Source organism: Lipotes vexillifer, unplaced genomic scaffold, assembly GCF_000442215.2.
Source record: "Lipotes vexillifer unplaced genomic scaffold, Lipotes_vexillifer_v1.1 scaffold525, whole genome shotgun sequence".
Lineage (NCBI taxonomy): Eukaryota > Metazoa > Chordata > Mammalia > Artiodactyla > Lipotidae > Lipotes > Lipotes vexillifer.
This window is the reverse complement of record NW_006786891.1, coordinates 675299-696966: the sequence shown is the minus strand read 5'-3', so window position 1 is coordinate 696966 and position 21668 is coordinate 675299. Positions and strand designations below refer to the sequence as shown.

Genomic DNA, 21668 nt, shown 5'->3' with positions numbered 1-21668 from the left:
CTAAGATTTTGCAGGTAGGGTTAAGCTTTGGAGGGCCACAAACCATTATAACATCAAATGTTTTTTCACCTTCAAGACCAATTTTTGCCACCAACAGAAACAGTATGAACCCTGCCAAGAATGCATGTTCTAGACAATATAGGTTCGTTTTTGAACTTCATATAAATGGATATATAGTGTATGTGTTCCTTGCGTGATTTATTTAACTCAACACTCTTTTTAGTAGTCATTCATGATGCTACATGTGGCTGCGGATCATTTATTTTCATTGGAGTAGAATATTCCACTGCATGAATTTATTCATCCATTCTACTGCTGGTGGACATCTGGGCTGGTTCTGGGTTTGAACCATTACAAACAATGCTGCCATAAACATTCTTATAAATATGTACCACGGCACATGTGCACAAGTTTGTCTAAATATATATCTAAGAAAGGAACTCCTAGGTAATAGTATATGCATCATATGTTCTACATCTCTAGGTAATAATCAAACTTTTCCAAAGTGATTGTGCCCATCTACACTTGCATCAGATCATCCTCCAATCCTCTACAACCTCACCCTCACTTGGTATTGTCAGACTAAAATTTTCTGCAACTTTTAGAAGGACAGTTAAATCTCATAATGGTTTTAATTTACATTTTCCTGATTGAACATGTTATATATATTTATTAATAATTTGAATTTCTTATCTTGTAAAATGCCTGTTTAAGGGTTTTTTTCTATTGGGTTGTATTTTTCTTATTGATCATAATAATATATATATAATTATCCATTTATATGATATATATTATCATATATAAATTATGTTACATACAATTACATATATAATCTAATAATTAAATCTCTGGTAGTTATTCTAAATATAAGTCCTCTGTTAGTTACATGTGTTGCAAATATATTCTCCCACTTTATACTTGCTTTTTTCATACTCTATGTTATCTTTAGATGAACATAACGTACTATCATTTTTCTTTATGTTTTGTTTTTGCATCTTGTTTGATAATCCTTACCTAAGGCTAAAGTCAAGCTTATCTATAAAACTTTTAATTGTACTTTTCACTTTTTGGTCTATAATCCACATAGAATTGACTTTTTTGTGCATGCTGTGAGATAGGGAGTCAATTTGGGTTTTGCCTTTATAGAAGCCCAACTGTCTCAGCATCATTTTTTTAAAAAGCCCTTTCACCACTGCTCCATAATGTTCCTATCAAAAATCAAGTGTCCACATATGTGTTGGTCTATTTCCATTCCAAGAAATATTCTGTTCCATCATCTCTTTGTCTAGCCCTCTGCTAACACCCCAATGCCCTAATTACAAAACAAATCTTAATATCTAGTAGGTCAAGTCCTGCTACCTTGTTATTTTTCCAATTCAAAAGTATCTTGGCTATACTTAGCCCTCTACATTTCCTTATAAATCTTAGAGTTAGCTTGTCTATTTAAGACTAAGTAAATCTTCTGAGATTATGGTGGTAATATCACTGAATCTGTACATTAAATAGGAAGATTAATGTCACTAAAAGAAAAAAAAGGCTTCAGGGAATTCCCTGGTGGTCCAGTGGTTAGGACTCCGGAGCTTCCAATGTAGGGAGCACAAGTTCAATCCCTGGTTGGGGAACTAGGATCCTGCATGCCGTGCAGCATGGCCAAAATCAAAACAAAACAAGGCTTCAAATCCATGAATGGTATTTCTCTCAATTTATTTAGGTCTTTTAAAATATCTCACAATAAGGTTTTAATATATTCTCCATGAAGAGGTCTTACACATAATTTTTGGGATGATTCTTGAGTGTCTGATTATTTGTGTAGCTTTTATAAACTTTTTTAAAATTTTAATTTCTAACTGTTGCTGATACATAGAAGTTGTACTTTTATATGTTAAACATATTACCATTTTTATCATTTTTAATTTTTGCATATCAAGCTATCTTACTAAATTCTGTTAATGTTACTAATTTTTATATGTAGAAGATTTTAGATTTTCTATGTTCACAATCATATCATATGCTTTGACAGTTGTGTATTTTGCTTATTTTTCTTTCTTGCCTAATATAATAGAGTGATGAACAGAAGCGATCACATCCCGTATCTCTGTTTTGTTCCTGATCTCAACTTGGAATCTTTCAAGGTTTCACCATTAAACATAAGGTTTGGTTTAAACTATCAAATATCATATTGAGAAAGCTGCCTTATACTCTATTTGCTAAGAGTATCTTTGTGAATAGATACTGAATTTCATCACGTAATTTTTTTCTACATATACTGAGACACGGTTTTTCTCCTTCAATCTGACAATGCGATGAACAGCACTGATCTTCTGTTAACCCTACCTCATATTTCTAAGATGACCCCAACTCAGTACTGCTATATCAGCCTGTTTGTGAAACTGGTCTATATTTTTTCTTATATTATACTTTCTTAAATCAAGGTCATGCTACCTTCATAAATGAGGGAGGAATTATTTCTTCCTTCAATTTTTTGTACGACTCTAAACAAGTTTATTTTTGAGAAGAGTTTTCATTACTGATTTTTTTAAATGATTATAAGACTATGAAAACTTTTAAATTATAATTTCTCTTATGTGGGTTTTATAAATAATATTACTAAGAATTTGTGAACGCCATCTAGTTTTTTCATTTACTGGCATAGGTTGTTCAAAATACCTTATTGTATTTTCAATATCTGCCAATATGTCTTAATTCTTTTCCATTCCTGTTATTTACACATTCTCTTCTTTTTCCCTGACCAGTCTCATGAAATGTTTACCTATTTTGTCAGTTTTTTCAAACCAACATTTAGCTTTCTTTTTTTTTTTTTTTTTTCTTGCGTTATGCGGGCCTCTCACTGTTGTGGCCTCTCCCATTTGCGGAGCACAGGCTCCGGACGCGCAGGCTCAGCGGCCATGGCTCACGGGCCCAGCTGCTCCGCGGCATGTGGGATCCTCCCGAAACGGGGCACGAACCCGCGTCTCCTGCATCGGCAGGCGGACTCTCAAGCACTGCGCCACCAGGGAAGCCCAAACCAACATTTAGCTTTCTTGAAACTACCATATGTATATTGTTTCTATTGAGAAATAATTCACATACCACAGAATGCCCTTTTAAAGTACATAAAGGGATTTTACTACATTCACAGAATTGTGTAAACATTACCACTGTCTAATTTCAGAAATTTTTCATTAACCCAAAAATAAACTCTGTACCCATTAACGGTCATTCCCCATTCCCTCATCCCTCCAGCCCCTGTCAAGCACTAATCTGATTTTGGTCTCTATGGATTTGCCTATTTTCGACATTTCATATAAACGGAATCATACACTATGGGGCCTTCTGCATCTGGCCTCTTTCTCTTAGCATAATGTTTTCAAGATTCATTCACGTTGTATTACTTACCAGGACTTCATTCCCTTCTATTGCCAAGTAATATTCCTTTGTATGGATGTGCTACATTTTGTTTATCCATTCATCAGTGGATTGACATTTAGGTTGTTTCCACTTTTGACCTATTATATATAACACTGCTACTGACACTCATGTAGAAGTTTTTGTGTAGATATATGTTTTCAATTCTGTAGAGTATGTATACTAAGAGTGGAACTTTTGGGTTATATGGTAACTCTATGTTTAACTTTTGAGGAAGTTTTCTAACTACATTTTCTAACACAGCTGAACCACCAGCAATGTACGAAAGTTGCAATTTATCCACACATTCACCAATAATTGTAAATGTTCTTCTTTTCAAAGTGGTATCTCATTGAAGTTTTTTTTTAATTGAAGTATAGTTGATTTACAATGTTGTGTTGATTTCTGCATACAGCAGTGAACTCAGTTATACATATTCTTTTCCATTCTGATTTATTACAGGATATTGAACATAGTTCCCTGTGCTATAAAGTAGGACCTTGTTGTTTATTCATTCTATGTATACTAGTTTGCATTTGCTAATCCCAAACTCCCAATTCTTCCCTCCCCCACCCTCCTACCCCTTGGCAACCACAAGTCTGTTCTCTATGTCTGTGAGTCTGTTTCTGTTTTGTAGATATGTTCATTTGTGTACTATTTTAGATTCCACATATAAGTGATATCACATGGTATTTGTCTTTCTCTTTCTTACTTCACTTAGTATGATATTGCTGTAAACGGCATTGTTTCATTCTTTTTTATGGCTGAGTAATATTCCATTGTATATACATACCACATCTTCTTTATCCATTCATCTGTAGATGGACATTTAGGTTGCTTCCATGTCTTGGCTATTGTAAACAGTGCTTCTATGAACACTGGGGTGCATATATCTTTTCAAATTAGTTTTTGTCTTTTCCGGATATATGCCCAGGAGTAGGACTGCTGGATCATATGGTAACTCTATTTTTAGTTTTTTGAGGAACTGCCATAATGTTTTCCATAGTTGGTGGGAATTTATATTCCCACCAACAGTGTAAGAGGGTTCCCTTTTCTCCATACCTTCTCCAACATTTATTATTTGTTGACTTTTTAATGATGGCTATTCTGACCAGTGTGAGGTGGTATCTAATTGTAGTTTTGACTTTCATTTTCCTAGTGACTAAGATGTTGAGCATATTTTCATGTGCTTATTGGCCACCTGAATATTTTCTTTGGAGAAATGTCTATTCAAATCGTTTGCCCATTTTAAAATTGGGTTGTTTTCTTATTGTTGAAACTAAAAGTTTTATATATATTCTGGATACTAGCACCTTAGCAGATAGATGATTTGTAAGTATTTTCTTCCATTCTGTGAGTTGTCTTTTCACTTTCTTCATAGGACCCTTTAAAGCAAAAAAGTGTTTAATTTCAGTGGAGTCCAGTTTATCTAGTTTTTCCTTTGTTGCTTCTGCTTTTGATGTCATACCTGAAAAACTATTGCCAAGTCCAAGGTTACAAAGATTTATGCCTATGTTCTCTTTAGAGTTTTAGAGTTTTTGCTCTTACACTTAAGCATATGTCTCAATTTGTTAATATTTGTATATGGTATGAACAAAGGATCCAACGTCATTCTTTTGCATGTGGATATCCAGTTGTCGCAGTAGCATTTGTTGAAAAACTATTCTTTCCCATTGAATTGCCTTGGCACCCTTGCAACTGACAATAAATGTAATGGTTTATTTCTGGAGCCTCAATTCTATTCCACTGAAGTATATGTCTATTCTTATGCCAGTACCATGTTGCCTTGATTACTGTAGATTTGAGTAAGTTTTGAAACTGGGAATATGAGTCCTTTAACTTTGTTCTTTTTCAAGATAATTTTGGCTATTCTTGGTCTCTTCCTTTCCATATGAATTTTAGAAATCAGCTCATCAATTTCTTCAAAAAAGACAGCTGAAATTTTGATAAGGACTAAGTTGAATCTGTAGACCAATTTGGGATGTATTGTCATCTTAACAATATTAAGCCTTGTAATCTATGAACATGGGATGGCTTTCCATTAATTTAATTTGTTCTTTAATTTCTTTCAAAAAATTTTTTGTGGCTTTCCACAAACAACTCTTGCACCTCTTTTGTTAAATTTATTCCTAAGTATTTTATTCTTTTTAATGCTATTGTACAAGGAATTTTCTCTTAATTTCATTTTTTTGTATTTTTCATTGCTAGTGTATAAAAATACAACTGATTTTTGTACAATGATCTTGATCCTGCAACCTTGTTGAACTTGATATTAGCTCTAATAGTTCATTTGTGGACTCTGTAGGATTATCCATATACAATGAGTTCCTATTATTTGTGGTAGTTATGTTTTCTAAAGTTGCCATGACTGCTGAATTAGCGAGTATTGAATGACTGTCCTAGGGGTAATACATATACACAGATTATGATCTTAAATCCTAAAGGTATCTCATTCTAGTTGATTCTCTTTTCTTTATTTCACAAAAGAGAAAATGAGGTTCAGAAGTGTTAAGGAAACTGCCTGAGGCCACTTCCCCAGTGGGTACCAGAGTTGGGACTCAAACTCCATAGAACTGGCTCCAGAGCCAGAGCTTCTCTTACTATATTGTACTGTCCCTTATCCTCTGGTCACTTCTGTATGAAAGCTGAAACAAAAAGGTAGAGTGTTGCCTTTTTCAACCTCAGCTGAGAAGGTGTGTGTCAGGCAACTCAAATTTTTCACAACAGTTTTCACATTTTTTCCCAAATTTTTCACATGTCGATGAATGACTAAAAAAGCACTGCAAGCATTCATTTTGGAGTTACAAATAAATTTTAGTGAGTAGGTGAATTCTCCACAAATAGTGAGAATCATCTGTACAAGATTATGCCATCTGCAAATAGAGATAGTTTTACCTCTTTTCGAATCTGCATGGTTTTATTTCATTTTCATGTCTAACTGCTCTAGCTAAAACCTCCTCTACAATGTTGAATAGAGGTGGACAGGACTGATATATTGATCCTAATATTTGAGGAAATGCTTTCAACCTTTCACCATTAAGTATGATGTTAGTTGTGGGTTATTCAGATACCCTTTATCAGGTTGAGGAAGTTCCCTTTTAGTCCTAGTTTATCAAGTGTTTTATCATGAGAGGGTGCTGGATTCTGTTAAATGTTTTTTTCTGTTTATATTGAGATGATTTTTGGAATGTGTTTTTGTCCTTTCTTCTATTAATACGGCATATTATGTTGATTGGTTTTTGTATGGTGAACTAACCTCGCAATCCTGGGATAAATCCCACGTGGATTGTGCATAATCCTTTTAATATGTTGCTGGATTCAGTTTTGTGGTTTTGTTGAGGATTTCTGCATCTCTAGTCATAACAGATACTAGTCTATAGTTTTCTTGTGCAATGATTGTCTAGTTTTGATATCAGAGTAATACCGGCTTCATAGAATGATTTAGGAAGTGTCCCTCCTCTTCTATATTTTGGAAGAGTTTATGAAGCATTAGTGTTAATTCTTTAAATGTTTGGCAGAATTCACCAGTGAAGTCACCTGGGTCTATACTTTTCATTTGGTAAATTCTTGATTACTCATCCAATCTCTCATTACAGGTCTATGCAGATTTTCTGTCTTCTTAAGTCAATTTCAATACTTTTGTGTCTTTCTAGAAATTTGTCCATTTCGTCTCAGTTATCTATTTGTTGGCATAAAATAGTTCATAATATTCTATTATACTCTTTTTTATTTTGGTTAAGATCATACTAATGTTCACTCTTTCATTCCTCATTTTAATAATCTGAGCCTTCCTTTTTCTTGGTTAGTCTAGCCGAAAGTTTGTCAATTTTGTTCATCTTTTCAAATAACCAACTGTTGGTTTTATCTCCTATTGTTTTTCTATTCCCTATTTATTTCCATTCAAATTTTTATTATGTCCTTCCTTCTGCTTACTTGGGTTTAGATTGCTCTTCTTTGCCTTGTTAATTAAGATGGAAGTTTAGGGTCACTTGAGATCTTTTTTAATGGAGGTGTTTACAGTTATAAATTTCCCTCTGAGCACTGGTTTTGATGCATCCCATAATTTTTGTATGTTGTTTTCATTTTCATTAGTCTCTATTTTTTAAATTTTCCTTGTGATTTCTTTTTTGATCCATTGATTATTTAGGGTAAGGTTGTTTAATTTCTACAGATTTGTGAAATTTCCAAAATTTCCTTCTGTTACTGATTTCTGATTTCATTACATTATAGCTAGAGAACATACTCTGTATAATTTCATCCTTTCAAATTTACTGGGAATAAATTTATTTTATAACCTAATATATATCTATGCTGGAGAAAAATACATGCTGCACTTGAGAAGAATGTGTATTTTGCTGATTTGGGGTGAACTGTTCTGTAGATGTCTATTTAGTTTATACTCTTGTTCATGTCTTCTGTTTCTTATTGATCTACCTAGTTGTTCTATCCTTTATTGAAAGTGGGATATTTACATTTGCAACTATTATTATTTGTGTATTTTTCCCCTCAACTCTGTCAGTTTTTGCTTTATGTATTTTGAGGTTCCTTTGAAAGATGAACTTATAACTGTTATACCTTCTTGATGAACTGACCCTTTTATCATTACAAAATTCCCTTGTCTCTAGTAAAAAGTTTCATCTTAAAGTCTTATTTTGTCAGATATTAGTTCAATCACTCCAGCTCCCTTTTAATTACTATTTGTACGTATATCTTTTTTCATCTTCTTATTGGCAACCTATTGGTGTATTTTAATCTAAAGTGTGTCTCTTACAGACAGCATTTATAGCTGACGCATGTTTCTTTCCCCAGTCTGCCAGTACCTTGTCTTTTAATTGAAATGCTTAATCTGTTTACACTTAACTTAATTACTGATAAGACATGATTTATATCTTCCTTTGCTATCTGTTTGCTGTAAGTCTTATGTCTTTTTTCCCCTCTATTCCTCCATTGCTGACTTTTTTTTGTTAAAATAGATATTTTCTAGAGTACCATTTAAATTCCCTTGCCATTTCTTTTACTACATTTTTTGAGTTACTTTCTTAACTAACATCTTAACTTATAACAATCCATTTTGAATTAATAACAATTTAACTTCAGTAGTATACAAAAACTTCGCTCCCATATACCTGTTCTCTCTCCCTTCCTTTGTGTTATTATTGCCATACAAATGATGTCTTTATACATTACATGCCTATCAACACAGATTTATAATTTTTGCTTTATACAGTTAGTTATCTTTTAAATCAGATAGGGAAAAAATTACAAAAGGTATATTTATACTTTCTTTTATATTTACCTATATAGTTACCTTTACCAGTATGCTTTATTTCTTCATGTGGATTTGAGCATCCTTTCATTTCAGTCTGAAGGACTCCATCCATCTAATATGTCATATAGAGAAGATCTGCTAATGACAATCTTAAAACTTGGTTTTTAACTCATCTGAGATTGTCTTAATTTCTCCATTTAGAAGGATATTTTTGCTGGATATAAAATATGTGGTTTGTAGTCTTTTTCTTTCAGCACTTTGAATGTGTCATACCATTGCCTTCTTACCTCCATGATTTCTGATGAGAAAGCACCTGTTTACCTTATTGAGATTAACTTTTATGAAAAAAGCTGCTCTTCTCTTGCGACTTTCAATATTCTTTTTACATTTGGCTTCTGACAGCTTGATTATAATGTGTTTTATTGTGAATGTCGTTGTTGTGAATACCACTGTGGTTATCCTTCTGGAAATCCTTGAGTTGCTTGAATGTGTAGATTTTGGTCTTTTATCAAATTTGGAAAGAGTTTGGCTATTATACCTTCAAGAATACTTTCTACCCTTTTCTCATTTCCTTTTGGAACTCCTATGATACACATGTTAGTATGCTTGATGGTGTCCCACAGATCTCTGAGGCTCTGTTTATTTTTCTTCATTCCTTTTCTTTATTTCTGTTCCTCAGACTGGACAATCCCAACTAACCTTTCTTCAAGTTTGTTTACTCTTTCCTCAGCTAACTCAAATCTTCTGTTGAGCCCTTCTAGTTAATTTTTCATTTGAGTTGTACTTCTCAACTCCAGAATTTCTATTTGGTTCTATTTAATAATTTGTATCTCTTTATTGATGTTCTCTATTTAGTAAGACATCATTCTCATATTTTCCTTTAGTTCTTAGACATAGTTTTCTTTAGCTCTTTGAACATAATTAAAATAGGTGATTTAGGGTAAAGAAGATGTGGCACATATATACAATGGAATATTACTCAGCCATAAAAAGAAATGAAATTGAGTTATTTGTAGTGAGGTGGATGGATCTAGAGTCTGTCATACAGAGTGAAGTCAGAAAGAGAAAAACAAATACCATATGCTAACATATATATATAGAATCTAAAAAAAAAAATGTTTCTGAAGAACCTAGGGGCGGGACAGGAATAAAGACGCAGATCTAGAGAATGGACTTGAGGACACGGGGAGGGGGAAGGGTAAGTGGGGACGAAGTGAGAGAGTGGCATGGACTTATATATACTACCAAATGTAACATAGCTAGTGGAAAGCAGCCACATAGCACAAGGAGATCAGATTAGTGCTTTGTGACCACCTAGAGGGGTGGGATAGGGAGGGTGGCAGGGAGATGCAAGAGGGAGGAGATATGGGGATATATGTATATGTATAGCTGATTCACTTTGTTATAAAGCAGAAACTAACATACCATTGTAAAGCAATTATACTCCAATAAAGATGTTAAAAAAAAAAAAGAAGGTGATTTAAAGTTTTTGCCTAGTAACTCCAGAATCTGGGCTTTCTTAGGGACAGTTTCTATTGACTACTGTTTTTCTGGTGTTCAGCCATACTTTCTGCATCCCTCATAAGTTTCTGTTGAAAACAACATTTTAAATAATATAATGTGGCAACTCTGTAAATCAAGATTCTCCTCCCTCCTCAGGGTTTGTTATTATTGCTGTTTGCTGTTCTTACTGTTTATATATTTAGTACCTTTCTTAAACTAATTCTGTGAAGTCCATATTCTTTGGCAAGTACAACCACTGCTTGGTTAGCTTAGTGATAATCTTTGGTTGAGGAGAGATTTCATTAAATGCCTTGCCAAGGGGTTGTCTGTGCATATTGGGGGATGCTTTCAACATTCAGTCAGGCAGTTTACAACTCTGACTTAGCCATCACATCCTGCTTGCCCAGAGACTCAAGGTCAACCACGGTGACAGCTTAAGGCATTCTTAGGTCTTTCTTGAGCATGCACACAGCCCTGGACATGACACAGCTATATGCACATATGTGATCTTCAAAATTTCCAGGAATATACTGGAGCTTTTCAAAGCCCCTTAGGATATCTCATTTTCCAGTTTTTCTTTTTAAGCTTTTTGAATAGCCTATTTGTTTGCCCCAACTGTTATCCACTGCCTCAGGTAGTCACAAAGGTAAACAACTTCCATCCAAATGTTTTCAACAAATGCCTCCAGAGAAAGATTTTTGCAAATGGGTGAGCTCCCAGTCAGGCCAAATACATAAAAATCCGTGAATGGTGGTTCCCAGGAAATTACCAGACAGGTCAAATAATGAAGATTCTCCAGAATGATGTTTTTAGAGAGCTCTAAATCCATCCAGCCCCCTCCAGTGGCTGCTAGACTGCTGTTTTTTACTGAGATTGTGGGACCTCTTTGTTTTCAAGACTACTGTAGAGCTGCGTAGAGGGCAATGGAAACAGGGCAAGTTAAAATGCCACAAAACTCACTGTTCTTAGTAAGATTTAGTCACTCACTTGAATAAATACTCCTTGGATTGTTGCAAGCTTTTGGTTATTTCCAGAGTTCTGAAAAAGTTGATTTTGACAATTTTTGGCAATGTTCTCATTGCCTTTATAGAGGAGGGGCTTTTTAGAGGTCCTATTTCACCATTCTTCTGAGGTCAGTCTGCTTTTTATTTCATTTATTTTCATCATTTCTTTCTTCTTTCTTTGGGCATACTTTGCTGGTCTTACTCAGACTTCCTTCCTGAGATTGATCAGCTCATTAATTTTAAGCTGTTCTTCTTTTCTAGCATATACATTTAAGATTATATATTTCCCTCTAAGTACTACCATAGCTGCATCCCACAACTTTTGTTCTATAATATTTTTATAATTCAGTATAAAATACTTTCTAATTTCTGATACGCTTTCGTCTTTTACCCAGGTGTTTCTTAGAAATATATTTAATTTCCAAACATAAGGCAATGTTCTAGTCGGCTTTTTGCTTCTGATTTCTAGCTAAAATTTAACTGTACACTGTGTTCAGAAAACATAATTAATATGGTTTCAATGCTTTGAAATTTGAGACTGAACTTGTGGCTTAAAATATGGTCAACTGAAAAAATTTTGTAGCTGGAAGGTGTTAATTAGGCATTCTGTATACATCTATGAAAAAAAGTGGTAATCCTTTTGTTATAATCTTCTACATCCTTATTGATTTTATGGTTGTTCTATCAATTACTGAGAAAGGGGTGTTAAATCTCCCACTGCAGTTGGTTACTTGTTCATTGGCCTTTATATCTGATTTACTGTGAGGCTATGTGAGTAGATGTGCTCAAACTGGAAATAATTATGTCTTCCTAGTTAAGTTTTTATCAATATGAAGTGAGACTTTTGAGCAACAGTAATTTTTTTTCCAAGCCTTACATCTAAGTCTTGAAAACTATCTGATTGGGTTTTTTAAAAATCCAGCCTGACAATGTTTAATTGGAAATTAATCCACTTACATTTAATGAGAATTACTGTTATATATGGATCAACATCTACCTCCATCCTACTTTGTACTGCTTCTCTCACTTGTTCTGTCTCTCCTACTACTTTTTTTTCTTTGAATTTATTATTAGAAAGAATTATTCCAAATGTTTTCCCTGTACTGGTTTGGAATTTTTACACTCAAATTGTGTTCTTTTAGAAGTTACCCTTGAAAATATTACATGTATCCTTTTAACTTATCAATGTCTAATGTTAATCAATACCTTATAAAAATACCTTTTTCTCCATCATCATTATTCCTGATTGATATGTTATTGTTGTTTTAATTCTGTATACTTTTTAAGTTTTTTAATTACTGTTTTAAGTAATCAATGTTCATTTATATTTATTCACATAAAATGACTTTCATGGTTCTTCTATCTTTTTTGCATCTCTGATGTGCATTTTCCTTCTGCCTGAAATAAATTCTTTAAATTTCCTTTGGTAAGTTGGCTGGTGGCACACACTCTCAGTTGTGTGTCTAAAGGTCTATTTTACAATTATTCTTACGAGGTATTTTTTGCTTGGTGTAGAATTTGTGGTTGGTAGTTATTTTCTTTCAGGCTATAACAGATATCCCACTATCTTTTTTTTTTTTTTTTTTGTGGTACACGGGCCTCTCACTGTTGTGGCCTCTCCCATTGCGGAGCGCAGGCTCTGGACGCGCAGGCTCAGCAGCCATGGCTCACGGGCCTACCCACTCCGCAGCATGTGGGAACTTCCCGGACCAGGGCATGAACCCGTGTCCCCTGCATCGGCAGGCGGACTCTCAACCACTGCACCACCAAGGAAGCCCGCCACTATCTTTTAGCTTCCACTACTGCTGTTGAAAAGTCATCCATCAGACTAACTAATATGACTTTGAAAGAGTTCTGCCCTTCCATCTTGCAAAGATTTTCTATATTTGGTTTTCTGTAGTCACTATATCTTTCTATATGTGGATGTCTTTTAATATACACTTTTGGAATTAGTTAAACTTCTTTAACATCTGATTTGATGTGCTGGAAATTTTCTAGTGATCAAACCTTCAAGTATTTTGTCTACTCTATCTTTCTCTCTTCTCCTTCTAGGACTCCAGGTAAATACATATTTGACATTTTCACTCTATCCACTATGCCCCCTTTCCTTTTTTTCTGTACCTTTCATCTTTTTTCTCTTCATGCTGTATTAGGGATTTCTTTTGGTCTATCTTCCAATTCACAAATTCTATCTTCATCTATAGCTACTCTTTTCTTAAACTTGTCCATTGGGTTTCAATTTCAATTATCATGTCTCAGTTCAAAATGCTCTTTCTTTTTTTATATTTGAAATCCCATAGGTCACATATTATAGTTTCCTATGCCTTGCAACTGTATTCAAACTTGCCCCTTATTTCTTTAAAATTGAATCATTTTTGTAATTGTACATTCCAATCTCTAAGATTTCTAAGGCATTAAAAGTCTTTTTCTGTTTTCTGTTCTCATTCATGTTGTCTTGTTTTGTTGTGTGCCTGCTTATGTGTGACTGAATGCTGGTCACTCTACTTGAAAAACTGTTTATAGGAGTAATGTAAAGCATAAAATAAAGGTATTTTCCTTTTGAGAGGATTTGTGTTTGCTTCTCTTAGGCATCAGAGAACACTACCAGTTCTGGACCATGTTAAATCACAATCAAGGCTTAAGGTTTGCTAGACAACTCAGGCATTTTGAAAGCAGGCTGTAATTCCTCAGGATGGCTAATCCATTTCTTCAACCTGAGGGTGATGCCTTCTGGAGCCCCAGTTTATCATGAGAAGGGCATCCTGTTAGACATCCCACCATATGAACATCCTGGGCTTTGATAATTCTTGCTCTTGCCCTGAAATACTGATAAACCAAAGTTCAAATTTACTGAAATTAGCAAATGCCACCAGGGCAAAAGCAGCTTCCATTCTCATTTACTTACTAGAGTAAAAATTCAGTCATCTCCTCAACTTTTTATTTAAATGATTCAAGATACTGATAAACAATGTGACCTGTGAAGGAACTGGATTTTACTGACTTATTAAAAAATACTAGCACTTAATCCACGCTATATGAGTCCTTTGAAAATGATCCAAAGACTTTTTATTCCTTACTAACTGTAGAAGTGTAACATTTTCATATTTATTATAGTACATGCAATGCTTAATGCTCTACCACTATCTACCATTTATGGCATGAATTCATGGTTTGATATTCTTATTTATTTCTCCTATTAAGCAGTAGCATTCTTCTTATTAATTCTGATGGGTTCTTTTTCTTTTAAGTAGAAATAATCTATAATAAATGTGTAAATATCTTTTGATTTCCTGTAGTAGTCCTTAGATTTCAAATACATAGAATTTCTTAAGAAGAAATGAAACAAGTTCTTTAACTAGACTTTATACCAAGTTTCATCATCTCTGAGGTAGTCAGAATTTATTCAACATATCCCTTGCCTATTCTTTTTTCCAATGAAGTGGATTTTTTCCTTCTTTATATCTGGATATAACCAAATATAAAGTCATGAGAATTCAACTTGTCTACTGATTAAGCTTTCTTCACACACAAAGACCTGTTTCGATGTTGTGAAACTTGGAAGCTGAAAACTTTGAAACAAGAGCAAACATGCAGTCATCCTAAAAGTATTCCTAATTTTCTCGTGGCTTTTTTTTTCTTTTTGGCCATGCGGCATGTGGGATCTTAGTTCCCCAACCAGGGACTGAACCTGCACCCCCTGAAGTGGAAGAGTGGAGTCTTAACCACTGGACGGCCAGGGAAGTCCCAGAGTATTCCTAATTTTCTAAGTTTATAGAAAAGATAAATTTGGGCATCATTTGCGTTGCCTTTGTTAATTTCTTTTGTCTCTATTCTTCCGTTTGTTATTTGGGAATTAAATGTTTAATTAGAGAAACACTGAGATCAAATATATGTGCTATAAGCATGTTCTTAAGAATATGATTAAAAAAGAGCTATAAACTAGTTCACTGAATGCAAGTAGACAGCCATATTTTAGATTAATGAAGAAAAACCACTAAGTTGTATCCTATTATAAATATTGTCATCAAAGTAACTGTATCAATTTTAATGGAATTTTGGCATTGTTTTAGGAAAAAAAGTTGTTAATTTGGGGGTTCAAGAACACATAAAGGGGCTTCCCTGGTGGCACAGTGGTTGAGAGTCCGCCTGCCAATGCAGGGGACACGGGTTCGTGCCCCGGTCCGGGAAGATCCCACATGCCACAGAGAGGCTGGGCCCGTGAGCCACGGCCGCTAAGCCTGCGCGTCCAGAGCCTGTGCTCCGCAACGGGAGAGGCCACAACAGTGAGAGGCCGGCGTACTGCAAAAAAAAAAAAAGAAAGAAAAGAAAAGAAGAACACACAAAATATTTATTTCATTGAAAATAATGGTATATGCTTTCAACTTACAGGAATTTACCTAAAAGTTTTCTCAGGGTCAAATTAATCTCTTAAGGGATGAGACAATTTCTTTAAGAAAACTGGACCTTTGTCATGTTTTGAGATTTTTTTTTTGCCGTTTCTGTTTTGATTTCATGGCATTTTTTTCTATTAAAGAAAACCTGTGTTAATTCATTCAAGAAATATCAAGTATCTGCAAAATTCTTGATGCTGGAGATATATCAACAAAAAATAGTCCAAAATTTCTGCCCTAAGGGCTTACATTATACTGGTCAAACTTGAGATTTCTTTTTTTTATATTTCAATCTTATATTTAGATTTTGGTATAAAGTGACTCCTTTTTTTCCAGTGTAGGCTTTGGTTTACAACCTTGTGATAGCAAAGCTCTACTAATGCCCTGACATAAACTTTCTAGAAGACAATTTTGCAGTGAGTATCAAAAGTTCTTTTTAAAAAAGCTTTAAAAATATTCATGAAAATAGACTGAGAAATTTCACTCCTTAGAACTTAACTAAAAGAAATAATTAAGGATGTACACAAAGATTAGGATATTCATCATAGCATTACAATACTAGAAAACTGGAAACAATTCAACTGTCCAATAATATGTGACTGGCTGAACAGATTACGGTACTTCTATATAATATGAATCATAAACAATCACTTAAAATCATGCTTTATAAATTATAAAATTATATGTAAAAGTGATATACCTTGTTTAAAAATACGAAAAGATATGAACAAGCTGATCCCATATACATTATGAGTATAGGTAGCTATATTCCAAAATACCAATCACGGTTAACTCTAGATTATGAAATTGGGAGCAATCTTATCTCTTTTTGCTTCTCTGTTTTTCCATATTTTCTACTAAATGAGAAAATAACAATTGCAATAATAAGTCAATAGAGACTATGTTATGTACAAAACTCAAAAGGTGTTTAAGGGGCCTCAGTTTAATCTTTAAAACAAACACTAAGGATTACAAAACAAGAGCCAAGGCGTATTTATAATTTGCTCTTTTCTCCAAATAAAGTATTGTGACAATTCTACAGAATTAGAACACTGCTCGAAAAGAAATACCATAGAACAATGCCCAATATTTCCAATTGTAAGGTGGCATTAGATAATCAAAATAAAAATACATTTTGAGTTAATTACCTATCCAGGGCTTCTTTGAAGTACTTCCTCTGGACATCAAACTGAAAGACTGTACGTTCACAATCAGTTGAAGCATTATCACTACCCCCATGTTTCTTCAGGAAGGCGTCAAACCCATTCTCATCTGGATATTTCAAACTACCCATGAATACCACTAAGTGGAAAGAACACAAAGTCACAGAACACAAAGATACAGACAATGTTTTTATTAACAAGGATGAAATTTCTCATATGCAGAAAAAAAAAAGAAAATATGCCATGAACAATGGTTACGTCTGGATAATACTTTCTTCATTAGACTTCTGTTTTTGTAATTTTCTATAATGTTCATATATTACTTTTATTCTCAAAGCCTAAACATTTTATTTTTAATAAAAGAAATACATAATTTATTTGTGAAACGGTTAAAATGTAAACACAGACACATAAGCAGATTAATTTCTGCTGTAAAATCTCATGAGAAGTTTACCCTCAAGTATTGAATAGCTTAGAAAACCAGAACACAAAAAAATGAGTAATTCAAGTATCATAACTATAGCATTCACAAAGGTTTTACTTGGGTACATTTATAATTAAACTGAAGAATTTCTGTTTTATTTTGATATTAATCATGCCTTTTTATTTTCTGTATTTCTGATGTTTTGACATCTTGAGGCCTTGCCAGCCCTGGAAGAGACTGCCCCTCCCAAGGCTACAGTCTAAATTCCTAGAGGTTAGCAATTTTCTCCTGATTTGTTGGGCTTCCTGTACCTGAATAATAAAACCTACATTTTAAAATAGTTTTCTAAGTGGTTTCAGTCTAATCTTCAAAATAAGTGCACTCAAGGATATTAAAATTAAGTCCTCCCCTATGATATCCACTAACATTTTTTCTTAGTTTTTCTCTTATTAAACGAATTATAATTCTACCAAACCAGTTACTTATCTTTGAAATCATTTCATTCAAATTTAGAGGGAAAAACACACCCGGGGAATGATATTTTACAAAGATCTTACTGTGCTCCAAAAAGTGTGCCAGCCCGGGCAGGTCATCCGGATCAGCAAAACTCCCAACTCCAACACAAAGAGCCGCTGCAGACTGGAGTAAGTAGAACACATACAAATAAACAGTGAGTCAATCCTAAAGGAATAATATTATCATCTCATTTTAAAGATTCACTTGGAGATGGACTTTTTCCAATAGAAAGTAACAAAATTCTTTCCCTGAGAATCAGGAGGAGCAGCAAAGTGAAACTCACCAGAACTGTGTCAGTTTCACCCTGCTGCTCCTCCTCTTGCCATCCTGCCAAATGCTGAAGAGGTGCAGACCTAAGGAAAAAAGCAGAAACAGACAGAAAAAAGCGAAGGGGGACTGGCCAGTCCACCCAAGTATTATATTGTGTCAGCATTTCAAAGTTCTGGACCAAGTTTGTTTCCTGATTTATCAGATTTCAGAAATCTGCAGAAGTAATATACCTGAGTAGATTCTGTCTAAAGATCTCTAAGCAATTAAAGGCTCTCTGTGTTCAGTAACTCAGTTACTAGATGGAAACTTCTCAATATGTTACTCAGAAAATCTTGTTTTTATTAAAACAGGGCATCAAATAACAAGTCAGGAAAACATCTAACAAAGAAAATAAATAAATGGTTAAGAAAGAAAATCTTTAACTATTAAAAAACTACAGAACTAAACTTTAAGGAGGCTTTTTAGTTCTTCACTTCTTATTGAAGATATATAAAATACTTATTGGTTGATATTCTCCCAATACCTTGGGAAAATCAGTTTCCAACAAAATAGATGGTCAGGAGGCATACCAAATTCTGCATTTAAAATGATCAGGGCATACCATTATATCATTATAAGTTAAAAGATACAAAAGGGGAGAGAAAAATAGTCAATCTGAATCCTTGAGGATAGAAAGTTGAATTATTAACTTTCCCAAATTTTACAAATGTCAATTTTAAAGGGCTAACAGATTTGATGACACAAGACTGTTTTGATAAATGGTTATCCTCTTAGAGGGCTTTTAAAAAATAGCATACACCTGGTATAAAGTCTAACCATGTGTCAGAGGAGAAAAAAAAAAAGTACGTTTTTGGAAGAACCAAATAGTCTCACTTGATACCATAAATCTCATACTTAAGATTTAGGCACATAAACTCAGTTACAACATGAGGGAATATCCACTTCTTCAAGGCACAGTCTAACCTGTTCTGTGATGTTTAATAGATGCCTAACCTGCTTTCAGCTCCAACTACCCCATAAAGTTTTCTTGTCTCGACCAGCAGGGTTGAAGACATTTTTGTATAAGTTGACTTAAACCACAGTCTATCAGTCAGCTTTGACAACAGCAAAAACAGGCTCTGCGATTGCTAGAAAAGAAATTCATACTTGAGAATTATCTACCCAAGAAATTCATACTTGAAAAATTCATACTTGAGAATTGACTTAAGAAAGGCCTAAACAAATCATAATTCAGCATATATCATACTTAAATTCCAATCTTGTTAATTTATCAAAGCTTTCAGATTAAGGACAATTTCCTTTTGAGAGGAAGAAAATAGAGGGGATAAAAATGATAACTCAAGAGTAGTTAACTTGCTAATTAGGTAAAAGTTCTCCAAAAACCTCAAAATTTTTTCTTCCCACTACCCTTATAAATTCGCATATTTATCTTGAACACATTTCACACTTCACATTTCAAACAAAAAATCATAAAACCGCTGCAAACCCTATACTACTCTTAAGCCACCTCTTACCTAGACTAGCTACGTTATTTCCCTTTTGTAGGCATTTATTCATTCAATGAATATAAATCATTTTCCCAGATCATGGGATCAAAGGAAAGCCTTTCACTCATGTACCCACTGCATCTGAATCTAAACAATTCAATCTCTTCTTCAAATTGCACTAGGTTCCAGCTACGTTATTTCCCTTTTGTAGGCATTTATTCATTCAATGAATATAAATCATTTTCCCAGATCATGGGATCAAAGGAAAGCCTTTCACTCATGTACCCACTGCATCTGAATCTAAACAATTCAATCTCTTCTTCAAATTGCACTAGGTTCCTCCATTCCTTTCTAATATCCAGAGAATTATTTCTGACTTTTATCATTTCTTCCCTTCTATTATTCCTCTATTTGGAATTACTAGATCTATTTTAAATTAAAAGTGAATTTATTAATTCCCAATTTACTTACAAAGACTTTAGTATAGACTATTAAGTAGCATATATATATATATTTTCCCCCCAGTGTTTTGGTTTTCATCCCTAAAGCTTTCCAAGCTAAAACCACTTGACCTATCTTGCTCTCCCAAAACAGGCATCACTCACAATCTGAATAGCAAGGGCAAATAGCTTCTTTAAACATGACTCAATCCCTCCAACACCTCAGTGAAACAATTGCCACAATCTTCTTTTAAAAAAAAATGATTTTTTCCAGGAAGAGTATCTATCAAAGAATTTATCTAGGCCATATCTACTACTTAAATCTCACATCTTCACACTGCGAGAGCTGACTTTATAGTATTATACATATGACCTTTAGATTTTAGTGTTAATAATCTGAACTTTAATTCATTCTTTGAGGACTGTACCATGTTGAATGCATTATCAATATTCAAGATACTAGCTTTAACAAACATTTGCTGATCAATTCCACTATAATAGCTCCAGAATATTATCCTCCAATATAGGTATTTCCTACTGCAAAATGGAAGCATTCTTAAAAAAATATCCAGAGAGGAAAATTTCTCTATCAAGCCCTACTTATCTATTCACCTATTGTCATATGTTTCACTAACTAAGCTCAACTTCCCATTTCTATTTCATTTCTTCCAATTTACTTATTATTTATTCAGACCTCTGGTGCTTCCTCATAAAAAGAGATAAATCACATTCAATTACCAAGACAGAAATTACCCATATGAGGACTCTTAGAACCCTAGGCCCAGGTGAGGACTCTACACTAGCCTTGTTCTTTTCTTATGCTTTTTCCAGTCTCTCCAAGGATGATACTCTCTCTTATTCCTCTGTCCCAGGCTAAGAATTATGCGGATCCTCACCTCCAGGCATTTGTTTTTAAAACATATAACACAGTCAAATACTACCAGTGATTACCTCTGAGAGTTATGGTTATGGGCAACTTTTATATTTTTGTTTTTCTTTATTTTCCATTAGCTTCTATAATAAGCATCTGTCACTTTTAAAATTAGAGCAAAACTTTTTTTTTAATGTAATCTTTATACAGAATAAATATACCTTTACTAAGATAAAAAGATATATATTTCCTTTTGGCCATAAGAGATAAACATAAGTTTGGAACTTATCCCAAAGAATTCCCAAGTTAGAAAAAGATATAACAGACATGATTCACACCTGTTTTTCGGTGGTTTTCTTTCTAGCTTCTGCCCTCTCTTCTAATTCTTCCAATTCATTATCCTCAGTATCAAGATCATCATCATCATGTTCATCATCATCATCATCAAACTCATCTTCATCATCAAAACCCTCTTCATCATCATCTTCTATTTCCGCTCCAGAATCTTCATCATCGTCGTCGTCATCATCGTCATCATCTTCTTCTTCTTCTTCCTCCTCTTCTTCTTCCTCTTCATCATCTGTTGCATCACCCATTTTACCTTCCATATTACTTAGGTCTGAAATCAAAAGTGCCTGCAAGCCATTTCGTAATTTGATGTATCTAAAAAAAATAAAAATAAAAAAAAAATCACAAAACATTTGAGTCAGCCATTCATTATACTACACCAACACAAGTGATCAGCTTAGCAGAATTATTTTAAAAATCCAAGTACACACACACACACACACACACCCAACACTATTTTTAAACTAATGAAAACTGGTTGATTGTGAGGAGAACCTCAAAAGCTTACCAGTATCCAAGAATCTACAGGGAAAGGATGAGAGAGATGCTTCCCTGTTTGTATTTTCTAATTACAGGG

At 33.9% G+C, this 21668-nt stretch overlaps 1 protein-coding gene across 3 annotated transcripts in view; it reads right to left on the bottom strand.

The window, feature by feature from the left end:
- NRDC (nardilysin convertase) overlaps nucleotides 1-21668 on the bottom strand; it is a 92400-nt gene that overhangs the window by 48303 nt on the left and 22429 nt on the right. For 2 of the 3 annotated variants that reach the window (XM_007459618.1, XM_007459620.1), the window contains exons 2-6: nucleotides 21082-21406; nucleotides 18939-19072; nucleotides 17959-18028; nucleotides 17717-17798; nucleotides 16721-16874 (exon numbers count right to left, since the gene is read on the bottom strand). In XM_007459618.1, the coding sequence (XP_007459680.1) occupies nucleotides 16721-16874; nucleotides 17717-17798; nucleotides 17959-18028; nucleotides 18939-19072; nucleotides 21082-21406 (765 nt within the window). The remainder of the gene's footprint in view (nucleotides 1-16720; nucleotides 16875-17716; nucleotides 17799-17958; nucleotides 18029-18938; nucleotides 19073-21081; nucleotides 21407-21668) is intronic. The other variant, XM_007459619.1, reaches the window with a different exon arrangement.